The sequence below is a fragment of the Siphateles boraxobius genome, unplaced genomic scaffold (genome assembly GCF_051911475.1).
Source record: "Siphateles boraxobius isolate OS27281-9 unplaced genomic scaffold, OSU_SipBor_1 1, whole genome shotgun sequence".
Lineage (NCBI taxonomy): Eukaryota > Metazoa > Chordata > Actinopteri > Cypriniformes > Leuciscidae > Siphateles > Siphateles boraxobius.
In genome coordinates, this window is record NW_027508699.1 from 14498384 (window position 1) to 14516688 (window position 18305).

The 18305-nt window shown below is 35.7% G+C and overlaps 1 protein-coding gene across 5 annotated transcripts in view; it reads right to left on the reverse strand.

Moving 5' to 3' along the window:
• ptprfb (protein tyrosine phosphatase receptor type Fb) overlaps positions 1 to 18305 on the reverse strand; it is a 225132-nt gene that overhangs the window by 122767 nt on the left and 84060 nt on the right. For all 5 annotated transcript variants that reach the window (XM_077221244.1, XM_077221240.1, XM_077221241.1 and 2 more), the window contains exon 2: positions 11411 to 11581. In XM_077221244.1, coding sequence (XP_077077359.1) covers positions 11411 to 11507 — 97 coding nt within the window. In that variant the 5' untranslated portion in view covers positions 11508 to 11581. The remainder of the gene's footprint in view (positions 1 to 11410; positions 11582 to 18305) is intronic.

The following is an 18305-nucleotide window of genomic DNA, read 5'->3' on the forward strand; positions in this document are numbered from 1 at the left end:
ACGCTCTTCCGCGAATTTGTGGAAAGTTTTGATAAGATTTCGTGAAGATACTGGACAAAGAGTGTTTTGACACCATGCAAGTAAATTTTTTCATCATAGTTTTTTTTCGGTTTCTGAGTGTTGTGTGTACGTCACCAAATCTAACTTTATCTGACATTAATCACTGTCTTGTTGGCTAAAACATAGCACCGTTTGAAACATGTCAGCAACTCCTAGCAACTGTTAGCTAGGCTTAAAATATTTTTTACACATCGGGGTTAGTTGTAGCACAGTGTTACAACTAAGCCGCCAAAGTGTAAAATGATAATCAAATGAAAACGGGAGCCACACAACGTTTCAGGTTTGAGTATTTATTTATATAAATATATTTAACTTTGTTGGACTTTCACAAACATGTTGGAATTTTTTTTATTTTTAGTTTACTATGCATTGATCACTTGATTATTATAAGCTCGTTTTTATTATTTTTACTGTTATTATTATTAATAATAATAATTTTACATGCAGCTGCCACACACAAATGTAATTAATTGCAATTACAATATTTGATGATTTTATTTATTTATTTATTTATTGCAAAACTGTGAAGCCCTTTCCTATATCTCTATCCATGATATTGATCCATAACAGAATGATGATTGGATTAGGGATGGATGTATGGATATCTATCTATACAGATGCACAAACAATATCAAACTATACAGATACAATAGTACTGAATGATGTGTGTTTCACACAAGTGTTACAACTAACCCCTCTGTCTGTTACAATTAACTCCGCATATGGGGTAAGTTGTAACATTTAGACTTCTGTCACTTTCAGTGCAACTGTATGAAAATGGTAGGTCCTAGAAAAAAACTTTAAGTGTTCATTTGTAGCAGAGATGTGTATGTTGCTTGTGTAAAAAGAAAGATTAATCTAACTTAATTATTTTTTTTAATAATTGAGCCAAAACCAAAATGTGTTAGGTTGTGCCCCGCTCTCCCCTAGTTAACAACTCACTGGAGGCGAAGCATTTCAATGAATAACACCTTACATTTTCAACACAGGCTGATTGGAAAAACATGCTTTTGGTGACATTTCTACAAAATTATATTACATTGTTTCTTGTACTTTCACAGTGAAATATCCATTGAGTCGTGCTAAAATCGCATTTTATCTTAAGCAGATGAATGTGAATTGGTTGTTGTTGAATCATTTTGTTGGTTGTTGTATGGATTGCAGCTGTTTCGGGATAAAATGTTTGGTGAGTTGCTCTAAAGGGTTAATGCTCTATCGTTTTTGAAAATAATTTACCACCTACACTTTAGTGTTAAAAAAGCAAACGTGAGATAAAAATTTGTTTTCTGAAGCAACCATGCCATTTTAGCTTGCTTTTCAAGTCTTAGAGCCCTTTTATCATAACTCGTTCCTCATGGATTCATACACAATCACTCCAAATCACAAGTGCAAGTTTACTACATCATAAAAGCCTCTTTAGCTGATTATGTGATGCAAACAGCAAAATACTTTCGCTTATGAATCATGCAGTATCGTAAAAGTGTTTTGAGGTCATAACATATTATTGAGCAAGGATTATTGTGCATTAATCTTCCCTTGAACTCAAAACTTGTGCATAAAGGAATCCAAGTTGTTGGTGTATTACTGCCACTAGTGTTCATTTCAGCTGCAAAATGAAGTGTATAGGTACATGTTTGGAGGGTTGCACAGTTTTTCAAAATGAGTCTAGGTTGAAATGTTGGTCTTTTCACCACAAGTTATCAAATGACTTTAGAAGACTCATACGGATTACTTTTATTACTTTCATAATGCTTTTGTGTCTTTTTTATGGTTCAATTTATTACAAGTGCACAAACAAGAGTGACCAGCACTTAATTCATAATATCTTCCTTTGTGTTCCACAGAAAAAGTGAGTCAGAACTGACAGAAATGAAGATTAAGTAATGTTCTTACACAGATTAGGTGGAGGGTACCAATGTAGCCGCTGAGGGAAACAATCATTTACTAAAAGCATTAGCTCAATGTTCCCTCATGTGTTCCTGTTAATAGAGGCAAGCTGTATCATATGACCAGGCGGTTTAGCATTACTTCAGCCTTTAAACCGGTGCCCATCCTGGAGTCTTCAAAGCTGTGACTCATTATCTCTCTTTCCCACTGTCGACATGATATTGGATCAAAGACTAGACGGGCAATCATGAGGGAATATCGTTACTACCTCATTATTCGGCCCTCATGATAGAACAATAGAGTTATTCTGCTTTGTAGAGAAAACCTTCCTGTTTAGACAGCCATCAATATTAAAAGACAAACCGGCGCTAGATGCTAGTGCATTTCAGCTTGCTTCTCATAGGGCTATTGTTATGATGAGCATAGCACACTGAAAGCTCTCACACAATAGGCAGGTGCCATCAGGGCCTCGCTTTTGGCATAGGGACAAGAGGAACGTGTGCATGGGAATACAGATAAGTGAACATAACGGCTGGTTTGCAAGCAGCACTAGGCTGAGAACTCCATAAGACAGAAGGTACAGGAAGTTCTGGTTGACTCTGAACGCTTAGGGCAGCCAGGCACTATGAAAGATTAAGGAGCCATGAAATATCACCAGATTGGAAATATTTTGAAAGGTTAACCCGAAGTGATCGCGTGAGACCATTCTAGAAAGCCTCAGGAGTCTGCGCACTGCAGGTACGCCGTTACCGAAGGGTGTAATTATGACACAAACATAAATGGTCATAAATCTGGCTGCTTTATTTGCTATGACCTGCACATAATCTGCGTTAACCCAGTGTTTTCCTCAGAGGACTCATGTGGTGGATGGTGAGTTGCAGGAGAAATATTCTAGCCTCAGCTACAGAGGAAGCGAGTAATGAGAATTGTGCCTGAGGTTTACTTAAATTTTTCAAACAAGCTTTAAATCTCATGCCTTTTTCAACTGTAATCCAAAAAGTTCTGGCATGGTTACTACAGGTACAAAAAAGCTAAATAAAAAATACTTAAATTATATATATTACATTTTATAGTAAGTGTTATAGTCATAACTAGGGATGGGAATTGATACGATTTTATCAATATCAATGCCACTGACGATTCTGCTTATCGGTCCAATTCTTTAACGATTCTCTTATCGATTCCTGATAGAACTGTGTGGAAATAGTCTCATACTTTGTCAGCAAAAAAAAAAAAAAAGGTTTTAAAGCTTACCCTTGAGTAAGCAAAGCTGTACTTTTTATGTAATAAATGGAACCTTATTGTAAAGTGTTACCGATTAGTTATAGCCTACACAGATTCAGACATCTGGTGAGTTCAGTGTCAACATTCTTTAAATTAATCGTTTCAAATGAGTCATTAGTTCGCGAATTGGACGCGTCATGCGCTTTGTGTGATTATCCCAGCAGTTAGGACATGGACATTCCACATGATTTGTCTCAACACAGAAAACATTTCAACACTGGATCGTTTTTTTTTTTCGTTTATTTAAAGGGTTGTTTTATGTCAGCTAGGGCTGGGTATCGATTCAGATGTTCCAATTCGATTCGCAAGCTCTAAATTTGATTCGATTTTGATTCTCGATCCGATTTTGATTCCAAATTTGATTTTGATTCCCGATTCGACTCATGAATATAGATTTAATACAAATCCTATATTTATAAAAAAGAACGGTGAACATAAGTTTACAAGTAGTTAATTAATAAAAAGAAATTAAGAGCCACAAACCTGTATATAACTTTTTATTTTAGGTACACTTGAGTACATTAAAACTCAACTTCAAATGCATACAATGAATAGACAGGATTTTGATGCAAGATGAAAAATTAATGCTGAAAATTGACAAGTCAGACCAGTCGCATGCCTTGATCATCGGGATCAGGTTATTTTATGTTTAAAAACTAATACTGGCTTCTGGGTGATGGATACATAAATATGGAAAAAATCCACATGAAACTTTTGGCTCAGCTAAAAGTTTCCTATATTTGACCATTTAATGAAAGTAGTTGATGCATTCACAAGAACCCATAAAATCTGTCGAGTTGAGTCACGCGCAACGTGCTAAAGGGGAGTTTGCAAAATGTGCCGTATTTTTGTAATTCTTAATTTTTGTAATAATTTTGTAATTGTATTAATTTAACAAACGCATAAATGATTAACATCATTGGATAGTTACATGTCTGCTTAGGTCTGTCTTTAACAGTTTATAAGTTTTAGTTAAAAATAAATGTCCCTATGGAGAAAATAAAATAGTTTCAGTTATATTTAGTACAGTGGTCATAAATCTGGCTACTTTAAAATTAATTTTAATATAAAAAAAAAATATATATATATATATATATATATATATAGTGACAACGGCACATAACAACTGAGCGTAGGCGGCAAAGCTACTGTGAATCAGTTTACCCAGAACTATCAGTGAGTGGCAGATTTGAAGAAAATTACCATCGTTTGACAAATAATATATATGAATTATTTGTATTATAATCTATATTTGATAATATTAATTTTAAGCATTAGATTAAAAAATGTAATCTAAAATGTAAAAATCCTGTTAAAGTAAAAATACTGATAAAATAAAATGTCGCTAATACTAGCCAATAACCAATATATCATGCATTCATAGTTTTAAATATTCCAAGAATATTCCATACTTAAGTACTACATGTTTATCCAACACAGTCCTATCCTTTTATATTAAATGAGTTTGCATATGTACAGTTTTTGAAAGTCTTTTTCATCTTCATGCATAAACACCTCTGGGCAAGCTGAGAGGAGGGAGGCAGGGCGCTGTTAAAGCTGTTAGGTAAAGGGCAGCCATCACATTGGCACAGCCTGTGCCATTGACTGGCGGGTGGGCAGAAAAAGCTTAAGTGCCCCTGGGGGATGGACATGAGACAGGGATGTAGGATTGGAGAGGAGATCAGTGGATCAATGGGAACCTGTTATGGGTTGCATCAATCACAATCAAAGCCCCTCTCACTCAAAATAACCAAACTAATCAGCTTCCCAACATAAAGGGCCCATTCACAGCTCATACATCTTTACCTCTGCCCTTTTCTACAAGTCTGGAGTATTTAAACTTTCACACCATGTGTCGAGAGAAAATTTAATTACAGTGCTTTTGGGATCTGCACACAAATGGACCTGGGCTTGACTGGGGTGTTCATTAAAATTAATTCACGGAAGCAGATCCACAACTACAAAACACTCCACGAGGCTAAATATATGTGTGATATACCATTTAACTACTGAACAAATATCTTACGAATATATCGGATTCGTTTCATTAAAAGGTATAGGCTAGTCATCATTTACTCACCCTTATGTTGTTCCAATTTCATATGAATTCATATGAGTAAAGGGAGGCTTTACTTTATAGCTTGAACTAAATTAAAAAAAAGTAAACAGTCAGCAATAAAATAAGAACTTATAAACAATTGCAAATGATAGAACAAATAAATACAATAGAATAAAAGAACGAATGAAATACACATGGCTTTGAGTTTTTCAGGTGGGTCTATATGTAGTATTAGAGAGTTCAGTTAAGAAATACTACATAAATAAACACTGGATAGACTTCATTGTATAAATTAAATACAGATTAATGCTAACAATTAAAGTTACAAAAGTTATTCAGTCAAGAGCAGAGAGTGAATTTCTGTCTTTTCTTCTTTGATTAACCTGACAGACACCAGCAGGAATATTAGGCTGCTGTCACTTTAAAAGTTTATGCACATATCCAATATACTGTTACACATCAAGCATTTTCTTTCTCAACTATTTACATTCACCAAGAGCTTGTATTTGACCATTTGCGCACAATAAGCCATGAAAAACAACCTTAATTTGGTACTAACAAGCTGTTTGAGAGGCAGCTTTTGAAGGAAGGACTATAGGAACCGTTTTTGATATTTCAGTATCAATATTATAGAAATATCGACACTTTTGACAACACTAAGGATGGGTATATAATGACAGAAATTTTATATTTGGGTAAACTATTTTTAACCTTTTTATCTTTAACCTTTCAAATCTCATATAGAGACAAATTGCATGTCTGTAGTTTGTAGGCAATACCAAATATGGGCAGTAACAGCATCATCTAACCTGGAAACAGTCTGACCAAGGTTTCCCAAACAGGTAATCTAATATAAATGCCCTTCAAGTTTTGTGAAATAGCATTCTACAACATATAAAAAAGGTTTTCAGGGGAGAAATATTCTACTCCAGGCACCATGAACTGAACATATGGTGCATATTTCTGCAAGAATGATCGAGAGCTGTTTAGAAGAGCAACTCACGAAAGGCAGAAGAAGATCAACACATAAAATGTGGTTCATATTGCCAGCCTGCCCAATCCTGGAGGCCGGAACAAGCCAAGTGTGTGGGTTACATTGTACAAAAACAAAGAACATTAGTCATTGACAATTATGGGGTCAGCACAAAGAGGAGGGGAAAAAGGTTATGATGGGAGTCAGTGAAGGATGAGGAGAAGCCAGATTTAATGCTGATGAGAAGCAGGGGACGTGAATTCCGCACAACAAAATGTCATAAGCTCTCAGACGCAAGTCTGTACTAATGTGATTAGCTTCTCATGTCTGTGATTACATAAAAACACTTTATGGATATTAACAAGCCGAAATGCCCCCACAACCCTACTCAGATGTTGTACATAGGCTCTTGGAGAAGATTCTTGACAATACAGCAACTTCACAAAGCAGAGTGCACTCACTGTGCATGTTTTCTTACCACATAACATAGATTTGATTTGACAGTGAGCCTAAAGACCACATGAAAAATCATGATTTTTATAATTGGAACGACATACAGTCTGAAACCACTAGTGAACATAAGAAATACACTGATATTCTAAGTTTAGGTTAATCAACAGAGACATTCATTTCTGTACCATTTTGTGTAAATTAATTGTTAAACATTAAAAACGAAAAGGGAATATGGGCATTATAAACTACAGTATGAAAAATTGATATTCATTTTGAGATCTACTAAAGATAACATTTAACTGTGTTAATAAAATCATTTTTAAATATTAATTTTAAGGGAATTAGATGAAGGGGGAAAAAAATCATCCAAAAGTTTTTGTTCCTCTAGTGTAAGTTTGGAGAAAAAAACATCTACTAATATATATATATATATATATATATATATATATAGCCTAGTAGATGCTTTTTTCCAAACTTACAATAGAGGAACAAAAACTATATATATATATATATATATATATATATATATATATATATATATATATATATATATATATATATATATATATATAAATTCCTAAATTTGTTTATTTGCAGGTTTAAATTAGATTTGGAACCTTTTGGATCACACTACATGACATCTGTGATCATGTGATGCATCCTTTAATCTTGTCTTGATGATGAGGGCATCCTCACAGCAGCGATATTATAAAGGTGTCGCCTAAGTGGCACGGGAGGATGACACACTCATACGTATGATGGTTCAAATAGCTTTTATGGCTGTCCTTCAGTCAAGGACGTCATCAGATGACAGCGCTGTATCCAGGCCACAGCTGAGAGTTTGGGGATCTGCCTCTAGCCCTGCGATCGACATTTGTAATTAAGCTATTAATCTCACATCATTAACCCCCACTGACCAGTCCTTTAATTCATCGCTGTGATATTGCCGTTCTGCCTTACGCAAACCTACTGCTCTCTTCATTTCTCCGTTTCATCATCTCTTCTCTGGTGTCTGTCATTGAAGGACCTCAGCTGGGAACTAACAAAATTATCTTGCAAGTGTCACTCGACTGAGGATACGGTTACTTTTAATTAAAAAGAATCAATTTCTATTCCTGTCAATTTCACTCAGTGACCATATGGACACTTGAAAACACAATCCAATTTGCCGCCGGCCACCCAGTCGGCCTTGCCTAGCCCGCCGGGAAAACAAAAGCTCGCTTAATTGATTTATAGAGGTGGTTTTCTACATAGCGCTTCACGATAAAATGTAAAGGGTTCTCATTTGCAAGCGTTTTTTTACGCTGACAGTAGGCCATATGTGTGGGTTGTCATTTAAACATCAACAGTATTTTATTTTGTACCGAAGAATTAGCTCAAATGGGAGAAAAATTAAAGCTTTCACTTTAACTTTCAGGTGGCATTTTTAAGGCACCTTAATTTATTGCTCAAAGACTTAAATTGTCTTAACCTTCTTGCCATTAGAGAGCTGGGAGTGATGGGATAGAAAAAGGATCAATATAAACCACCTCTTGCAACATATACAGACAAAAAGCATCAGAAAAAATCCACTACAACTGGAAAATGAAAAAAGAGCAGTTTGTGAAATACAGTTAAATCAGCTAAATGCAAAAAGACTGAAGAAACTATGGTTTATACTGGGACATTTTTAGCAGCATTCTTTAGAAATGCTTAATAAAGGCTTGTAGATTTAGAAACACACTACACAACAATAAAAGTGTTGGCAAGTAACTTTTTTTAGTTATCCGTAATGATGCTACTAGCTGAACTAAATTTTCAGTAGCATGAAGGTAGTTTGACATTTTAAAACAGAGTATAGCTTTTCAAGTAACAACAAGCTTGAAGCTATTTTTCCAACACCACAAAAATTGCCTTTTTTTGCAGTGGTATTAAAAATAACTGACAGATGGATGGACGGACAGGCAAACAGAAAAAGAGATAGAGAGATGGAGGGGTGGATGGGATGGATGAATAGGTGTCACTTTAAATTTCTTATATTTTGACTAAATTTAGGATCTCCTATTTATCATTTAGACAGTCACTAATTAGTTTAGTTCTTTCAGCTGAGGGGAAAAAACACTTCTTAAAGGACAACATGACTGAGAAGACTGTTATGTAAACCCTAGACACTAGTCTGGAGGAAGCACTTATGAAGAAGTCCCCAATCAAGCCATTTGGGTGGCTTTAAAATCGCACATATGAGACCTAAACACTTTAACAAGACTTGAGGAACAGCCCTCAGTCTCCTCGCAGGAGCTACTGTGCAATCTGAGTAATCTTGACTTCTTTGAGCACTCAACATAAGAAAGTGCCTTCATTTTTCATCCGTCTGATTTAGGTAGGATCTGTTACCATGGTGATCAACGTTCACGACGCCCCACCCTGTAGTTCTGGCTCCACTGCCCTATAATTCAGAGGGTTGCAAAGCCAGTTCTTTCATGTTTAGCAACTCAACCCTCTCTGATTACAGACAACAACACAAAAAAAAAAAAAAAATTGTGGTAGTCAATATTTAACCTTCCCTCTATTTATAGAGTTTTATTTGTTTGAACCATCTTCAAAAAGTATTTATACCAAAATAATGTCAGCGCAGAACAGTATCACTGTCTGAAGTTTTAGTGTCTGAAACCTGGAGACCTCTTCTCAAACCATCAACAGCCCGTACAGCAGCATGTGATGACACTAATAAGGGTGTTGTGTTAATGTGCTAGACACAACCATGTAGAAAACTGAACAAAAGACATGAAGCCCATGGCAGAAATGAGCAAAATGCTGTAATGTTTATTCACAATGTCATGACGGTCTTCATCCAGGTGGCATGAAGTCAACATGAAACCTATTTTAATTCTGTAAGTTGATGTCTTTCACAGAGATGCTGTTATAATAAATTAAACCCAATATTTATTTTCATGTTATTGGCGAAAACTGATAAATGGTCGTTATTAAAATTCTACACTATTCTTGTCTAAAAAAAATAAATAAAAAAAACACTATAAAATCAATTGTTTGAAATGCTACCAGTAAATTTAGGCATCACAACATTATGATGTATAGTATAATAATTCATTTTGAGGCTAAAGATTACATTTAATGGTTTTATTAAACTATCAGTTCTTAAAGATTAACTTTAAGTGACCGTTAGATGACGGAAAAGGTAATCTAAATGTAAAAATAGGCCAAATTGGCATGAACAATTAAATATCTAGTATCAGCCGAAACCAATACTGATAATTAATAATAATAAAAAAACAGTAATATTGACACAATGTTCGCTGTTTTTCAGTGTAAAACAGGAAAATCAAGGAGGGGAAAAAAGGAGGATAAAGGCGCAGTCATATTAGTGATACATCAGCAAAATTTTGCAGGCAAAGTAGATTCATTGTCCGTTGTCAATAAGAGCACAAAGCACCTCTTACTCAGAGTACACTTCCAAAACAAGCAGCTTTATATTGGTAAATGCAACAAAATTCAATCGAATTTTCCGATTCCCTATTGACATGACTGCATTTTGCTTGCGTGAATTCACATTTCAAAAGTAAATGTTACTGCACCTTAGTTCACCCATGAGCCAGTTCTGTACTCTCTATTGACAGTGAAGCTTATATGATGAACAGACTATGAATTTAGGCTTTTATTCACAAATAAACATTGATCAGCAAACATAAACAGAAGCTTAACCGTACCTGTGTGACATGCGAGAACAAACCTCATTGGTTCTGTGAATGGCAAGTAATTAATGACAGAATTTTCATTTTTGAGCTAACAGTTTAAGACTTTATTTTAACTATCGGGAAGTTACATTGACATTTGTATTATATTTTGAGAAATGATTATGAAGACCTTTTGTCCTTAGGCATAAAGTGCAAACATGCAAAAAAGTCGATTTTGATTGCAGGTTGAGTTTAAATCTAAATTTGGAAAAGAAAAACTGATTTGATGACATGTTTTGGATTCTAAATACTTGAAATACTAAAGGGATTCTTCAAATTTCTTGAAATATAGTTACAGTTCCTTTGCATCAGAGATCGTTTTGAAAAAGCAAGATTTTGAATCACAAAGGCTTAGCGACTTTGAGAGTGGCAAAAGGAGTCAAGAGAAGAAGCTTCAAGGTTACTCTTATACAAGCCCTGCCTCTGAACAACTGAAAGATTTAAAGGTTAAACGCAGCAAGTGAAAAAGAAAGACAGTGAGCCGGTGTGAAAGAGAGAGAGAGAGAGAGAGAGAGAGAGAGAGGCCTAATGGAATTACAGCAGCCTTGTGACAGCGGTGCAGATGGGTCACATGGTGAATTAAATGGCTCTCTGACCCATGCCAGAACTGAGCCTTGACCTCAGCTCGACCCGTGGCACCCACAACATTGCCATGTCACTCACGGTGCATCTCAGTGATCCACACACTCATTCACAAGGACAATGAAGCAGAGTGGCTCACGAGAACTGCCTTCTGATCCATGCCTTCTCATCTAAGCGTGAGTAGGCCGGGGAAAGTTCAGGTGAACAGACCAGTAGGTAGCCGCGAATGTTTAGGGTTCATTTCGTGCCTAGCTTGTGAACCATTAGTGTGTTCACTCATGCCTGCAAACAATTCCACAATGCGACGCACTTCCAATTTCACAAGGTACAGCAAAAGGCACAGGGGAAAAAATGACTAGTCAGCTGGAGTGTTGTACTTACTGTCTGCCTGAGAGGAGAATTGCACACAGCTCAGCAGTAGCAGTATAGGAAGCCCAACGGGCAGGAGGGGCACGGACATGCAAATATTAGGCACCATGTTCCAGGTTGGCACTGCTCCCCCTTCGATCCCCGCTCTGCTCTCGCAGCTCTCACACAATCATAGACTTAAACCTGCGGAACACAGAGACAAGCACGCGTTAGCATTCGATTCAAGGTAGGACAACCAAGCATTTAGACAGTACAGGTATGATGAATTGAGTGATCTGCCAAGGGGCAACAGGGTTAATGAGAAAAGCAAATGCTCTTTTATCAAAGTAAACTAAACCCATAGTCTGCTGCCGGTTAGCTAAATATCAAAAGGACGGAAGAGAATTGGGAATTCACAATAACCGGCCACCGCTAAAGGTGCCCATTAAGTGCCTCTACACAGATGGCTCCGGATCTCCTGAAGTGTGGCGGCTGTATAGCCATACACACAGTTCCCTAAGGATGAATGCAGGTTTAAATCAGTGCTCACAATATTAGAGGACTAGGAAACTGCCAGAATACAGGGGAAGTTGTGTTGAAACTGCAGTTTGTCACATTTCAAGTAATGAAACTTGTCAAGCTAACATTTTGATACACTACACTAGGGGATACTGACAAAAAGTAGCTAAATACATTGACAGACAATAAGTTATAGGTCATTATAATATAAATTAAATATTATTTTTGAATACAGTAAAGTGTGTGGGATAAAATGATTCATGTTGATAAAAATTAGGCTGTGATCTTAACAATGCTCCGTTGCATTTTCTATAATGCTATAAATAAAGGCCCTAGATCACATGTAACTCTCAACTTTCAATACAGTTTTTTGGATTTTTTGTCTACTGAGAGGTTTTTTTGGAAAGATGTTTCATTAGTTAAACAATTGGCAAAAAATATGGCACTGCTCTGAAAAAATGTCTATAAATGTATAAATATAAACTTGAGTTAATGCTAAATACAATAATAAAAAAGCGCTGAATCTTCAAAAGGCAACGATAAACAGAGCAAATATTTATTTTTCTATAAAAAAGAACAAGTAAAATTGAAATATTTTTATATTTCGGAATAACGACTACTAAGAACTACACATTTTTGAAAACATAGCTACATTTTTTGAAACATTCTTGGACATCTGAATGAACCAATTTGCTGAATCAAACGATTCCATGAACTTCCAACACAACTTGAAAAAGGACAGCATGTTTGATTATTACCTCAGCTAAACTTCTGAATAAAAACAGCAATGCAGCATTTTATTATATGCTACAATGCCACTTGTTGGAAAAATTAGCTTGTTACTAGACTGGCTAGATTATTTTGAAAACAGCTGAGCTATTGTTACACTGCTGAAATCATTAAGGGAGTGAAAAGGGAGTAGCTAACTGAGAAAAATAACAACATTATTCAGTAGCATAACGTTCAAAATAAAGTAACCAGTATAGTAACAAGTGAAGAGCAACATGGCTAATGTAGCAACATGGCTGGTTGTTCTTTCCCAAACAGTTTTATCGGTGTAAGACTTTCTATTGAACAACCCAGCTTGGGCCTTACAGCAGAGACGCTGTGGGGCAACTACACCCTCCTGATCATTTCAAGTCCAGTGCAACTCCAACTCTTACTTCTACTAAACACAAAAGAATATATTAAGAAGAACGTCAGTAACCAAACAGTTGATGGGCATCATCGATTTCCAAAGTATTTTATTTTTCATACTATGGAAGTCAATGGGGTCCATCAACTGTTTGGTTACCCATATTCTTCAATATATCTTCTTTTGTGTTCAGCAGAAGAAATAAATTCATACAGGTTTGGAACAACTTGAGGTTGAGTAAATGATAACAGAATTAACATTTTTGGGTGAACTATCCCTTTAAGTGGATCAAAAATGTTCTCTAAAGTTCAGCTAATTGGATTTATTACACATACATATCTACTGTATATCCAGTATATATAATTTTTTCCAGTGTGAGAGGTCTGTGATTTTAATAAACAAGAATGTGAACAAGACACAAACCAAGGCTTCAGTATCTCACAAGGTGAGAAATACTCAATACACCTGAGGTGGTGTTGACTAGCCAATTACTAACAAACTGATTTCGGATGCATGTTGGATGCGTGCAGATGCGGCTGGCTGCCGTGTTTGTGAGATGGTGCCAAAAGAAACAATGAACAAACAGATCCTAACAGGGAGGCATTTAAAACGTGTGTTTATTTTTCTATCTAAAAGGCTTTTTGTTAATCTTTCTTGACAAGAGGTTTTGTTGAGTCATAGCTCGGTTATACCAAAACACCTAGAGGGGTTTTAGTACCGCGGCAAACGTTCTCGTAATGAGCCTTTACTACAGTACCTTTGGAGGCATAAATAAAAGCAGTTGATTAGGTCACCAATAGAGAGGGAAAAATGAGACAAGCATTACGCTTCGAGCATGACCTACATTTTGAAAACACTGCAAGGATTAGCCAACTGATCCATTTTTTAATACATACCTCGAAGTCAAAAACCAATCATTTAAAACCTGCCTGCCAATCACCAAGCTCTCGCACCACGCCTGTTTGTTCAGGCCGTGGTTACGAAAAGAACGGGTAAATAAACTGATAACAGCACAGAAAATGTACACATCAGGTGAGATTTACCCAAGGAGCAGTGATATTGAGCAATAAACTCAAATCAAACAGTCATCAACCTCATAACTGTTGAGAAGTCACGGTTTCGTTTTAGAAAAATAGGCTACTCGGCGTACATTACTCAAATGTCTTGTGCTTTTAGCATGAATACAGAGGATTATTGAGGATTATGATATGAATAAGGATCATCATTGAACAAATGGCAATTGGCAGTTAGATTCATGTGCATCTTGTATCACGTGAGATCACATAAATACTGACATTTATGTTCAAAATAAATGCTCTAACATTCAGGTAACTTTATCAAAAACGTGTATTGGGCAAAAGTATACAGGCAGCTGAAGGCAAGAAGACAAAAATGCACACAAGATGCACAAAATGCAAAGACGTTTAAGACAAAAAGAGTCACATTTTATCCCAAAAGCTAAATAAATAATAAAATAAAATGTTTTTTTTTTTGCATAAAGTAAATTAAGCATATTTTAAGAACATTCATTTTGTTTCATTATGGAATTATTGTCATGACAATTAAGCACATATCTCCCTTCAAATTCTCCTTATTGTAATGCATTACTAATAATAAATAAAAAAAGCAAATAGTCGTAAAAATCATCTTGTCCAGTCAAAAACCTTTTTGCTTAATTCAAATCAGCACAATGGCAGTTCAACAAACACTACCAAGGTGTACACTTAAAAGTTTATTTAATTATTTATTTTACAATTTAAAACTTTTTTTATTTTTTCGCCATTTATTCCTGTGATGGTGAAGCTGAATTTTCAGCATCATTACTCCAGTCTTCAGTGTCACAAGATCCTTCAGAAATCATTCTACTACGACTTGGTGCTCAAGAAACATCATGCAAAAAAAAAAGTAAATTAGTAAAAACATAGTAAAGACATAACCCTACAGATCAAACTGTGACTAGCATCTATACATTGTGACATGCTAAAATGGCATCTAAACTAAATGAAGGTTCATTACTCCTGCCTTTACAGACGGTCTCATCAGTGTGAAGCCCCAGGAATCTCGTCTTAAGCCAACTGTGTTCCTAGCATAAAGGATAAATAAACACTTCTCTCCTTGTCACTCTTTAGGCACATCTCCTTTCAACCACTCCGGCACCAGTGATTGCTTTTCCCTTAATGGCCCATTCAGGGATAAAGACAACAGGAGAATCTATGGCAGGGCCTTGTGTAGACAACCTTATTGACGTCTTTAGGGAAGATAAAGCTGAGTCCTTCCCACAAGACCTGTGTTGGAGAAAATTGTCCAACACCATAAACAGCACAGGCCATGGCTCCCGACATGAGCCTGTCTGTGCTCTGGCTATAATGCAGATGTTCAAGTTTAATAGCTACTTACTTACTTTGACAAGTTTATAAAAAATATGATCAGAGAGCAAGTCCGAGTTAACTTTGATAGCGAACATAAGATGGTAAAACTGAAGAAATCAATTAAAAGTGGAAGGTAAGCAAATTACTTGGTGCTACACTTCATGTGGGAGACAGTTTCTCTTCACTGAGTTCTGTGCTGCAAAATAACAACAACATGCTCAACTTCGGCTTATAACAGCCTTTTGTGCTCAGCTCACAAGCTTCCCGATAAAGAATTATTATCATTAATAAAGTGGTAACTTTAATAAATGTAAAAATAGCAAAGCAAAACAAAATTTTATGAAGAAATGGTTTGTGCCAAAACACACCACCAAAATGGTATTGCTATTTCGATGCTACGACGTTCTGGATGATTGCTATAGTGGCCCAAGTGAAAATAATTCCAACATTCAGCAGAATTCTGGATCTCTCATTCCACTGTTAAATGTACTCTTCAGTAAATCTCAAAATTTTAATTTAGCAAAATTATAAATTATTTTTTTTTATTTTTCATTATTATCAGTTTTCAAACAAAATAATTGATCATATTACCTGGATACAAATTTCATATCAGTAAATCTAATCGTGCAGGTTTATTTAGCAAGACCAAGACTAGAATATTTCCAGATTAATTGGCCCATCCTGCTTGACATTTAAACTTCCACTGAGTGTTTATATAAGTTCTTTGTTTATATTAAAGCATTACATTAGGCATTAAGTACAGTGAGATGGAATGTAATATGACTCAAATATGCATAGGCCTAAGGTATTGACACGGCAGTAGTTCACCTGAGACGTAAATAGAAGAGCCAGCTTTTAAGTGAGCGAATGACCAAACGTTCCCTCAGACGTTTCTGTCATGGCACATTTGACTCGTAGATAGATTGCATCAGATGTGGTGACAGCTCACTCATTTATTCAGTATAAATGCCAATAAAATGAAGCAAAAGCTCTCTGAATAAGACATAGCCAGGAGATTTACTGTCACATTTTGAAGATAACCAAAAGGCTTCTCATTCCTTCCTGCAGCCACAAATCAATCGTCAAGTTATTCAACAGAAATGAGATGTACTACTACACACAGCAAAACACACTGAGGAAACGCTTCATGTGGAATTCTCTGTTGAGTTATTACTAATTTTGCAGCATAAAGCAAAGGTGTAAATTTGTTTTACAAAGAGATGCAGGCAAGTAAAAACATTTATTATATTTTTTTACTTATCTAATGACAATGCTAAATATGACCCAAGATACTGCACATGAACTCACAGTGACTTGAATAGAACAGACAGTAATACAGGTGATAATTACTGAAGACTATTGTAAGAAAAATAAACTACGTTTGGACAAAAAGTTGGTCCTGGCCAACATTTCAACCTCAAATTACCTCTTTTAAAAAATGTATATATTCCAAGAGACAAAGAATAAACTGCATACTTGTTGTAAAACAGGTTATATTTGCTGAAGACTGCAAAGAATTTAGCTGATTATAAACCTGGTGTCGAACACAAAGCGATCTCAATTAAATCTGACAGAACTACGAACACGACAAAGAAACAGAATGCCTCTGAATCCCCCACAGCCTGCTAAGTTTACCCTCAGCATCGGCACCGGTGCTCAATCCACACACAAACAAACAAAAGACCTGTCAACAGAGACCTGTGACACCTGAATCAATACTGCCTGAGACTGGATAAGCACATCTTGACAATGAAACACTTCATTAGAACAAAATACCTCTTAAATATGGAATCTGGCATTTTTTTAAAGTTGTTTTCATGTGAAAGCAGTAAATTTCACAAAATCTGTCAAGAACATGTCTGTGCTCATATTTCAAACCAAAATCAACCCAAAGTAAAAATAAATTATATTTTGCTTTTAAATAATTACGTTTATTTTCAGGAACATTAAAATAACGTGCATTTTGACATAATTTTGAGGACAATTATGCATTTATGTACATATGTACATACACAAAACAAGGGTAGTATTTGTTGTTTTGGTTTTAATTAACATTAATTAAATAAAAAAATCACATCAATACATTTTACTATATTAGAGTAAATAAAAAATATTAAAGTAATAAGAATTATAAATAATGTAAAACAAAACTCAAAAGTCAAGCTGAGATCATTTTTATGAGAAAACTCAAACTTAATACACCTAAAAATAGACTTAATTTTCTTAATGCAAAATCGATTTTTTTCTTCTGATTTGAGCAATGTGACTTGAACATGTTTTCATTAGACACACCCAAGCGTTTGTCATTGGCCGAAGGTCCAAGCTGTCTGATTACAAAGTCCCTTGAACTAAACCAGTCATTATAGGAGATTAAAAAACCTTCAAGCAAAACACTAGAAAGACTTGTATTTTACTTGTGAAGAATCATCAGTACATCACTGTTGAAGACGCAGCATTAGAGTGAGAGCTGCAAAGTCAAACTGCAATCTGAAAACTTAAGATCCAATCAATCTTCAGACAAGTGACTCCTAAAGAGAGCACTAGAACCTGGACTAAGGTCTGATGTTAGCAACTACCTGCAGGTGACTGTCTTGAAGACTAATCCAGCTCTGAAACGTAACCCTTTGAAGAGACTCAGGTGGGGCAAGAATATGGTTTACAATGCTGCTTTTCTGGTCACAGTTTGTGAAAAAATGCTCTTGATAATGTGTAAACTTCCTCTCCTTGGCTGGAAATGATGCAAGACTCATTCTTTCCTGAGAGTTTAAGTCCTTCTCCGCGTTAAGACAAAGATGGTATTAACTGTAGGAGGCCTCCTAGCATACACTGCACCAATTTTCAAAAGGGGGAACATTCTGAAGGATGAAAACAAGAGGTTCGCCCTGGGAATACAGGTTAACCTGGG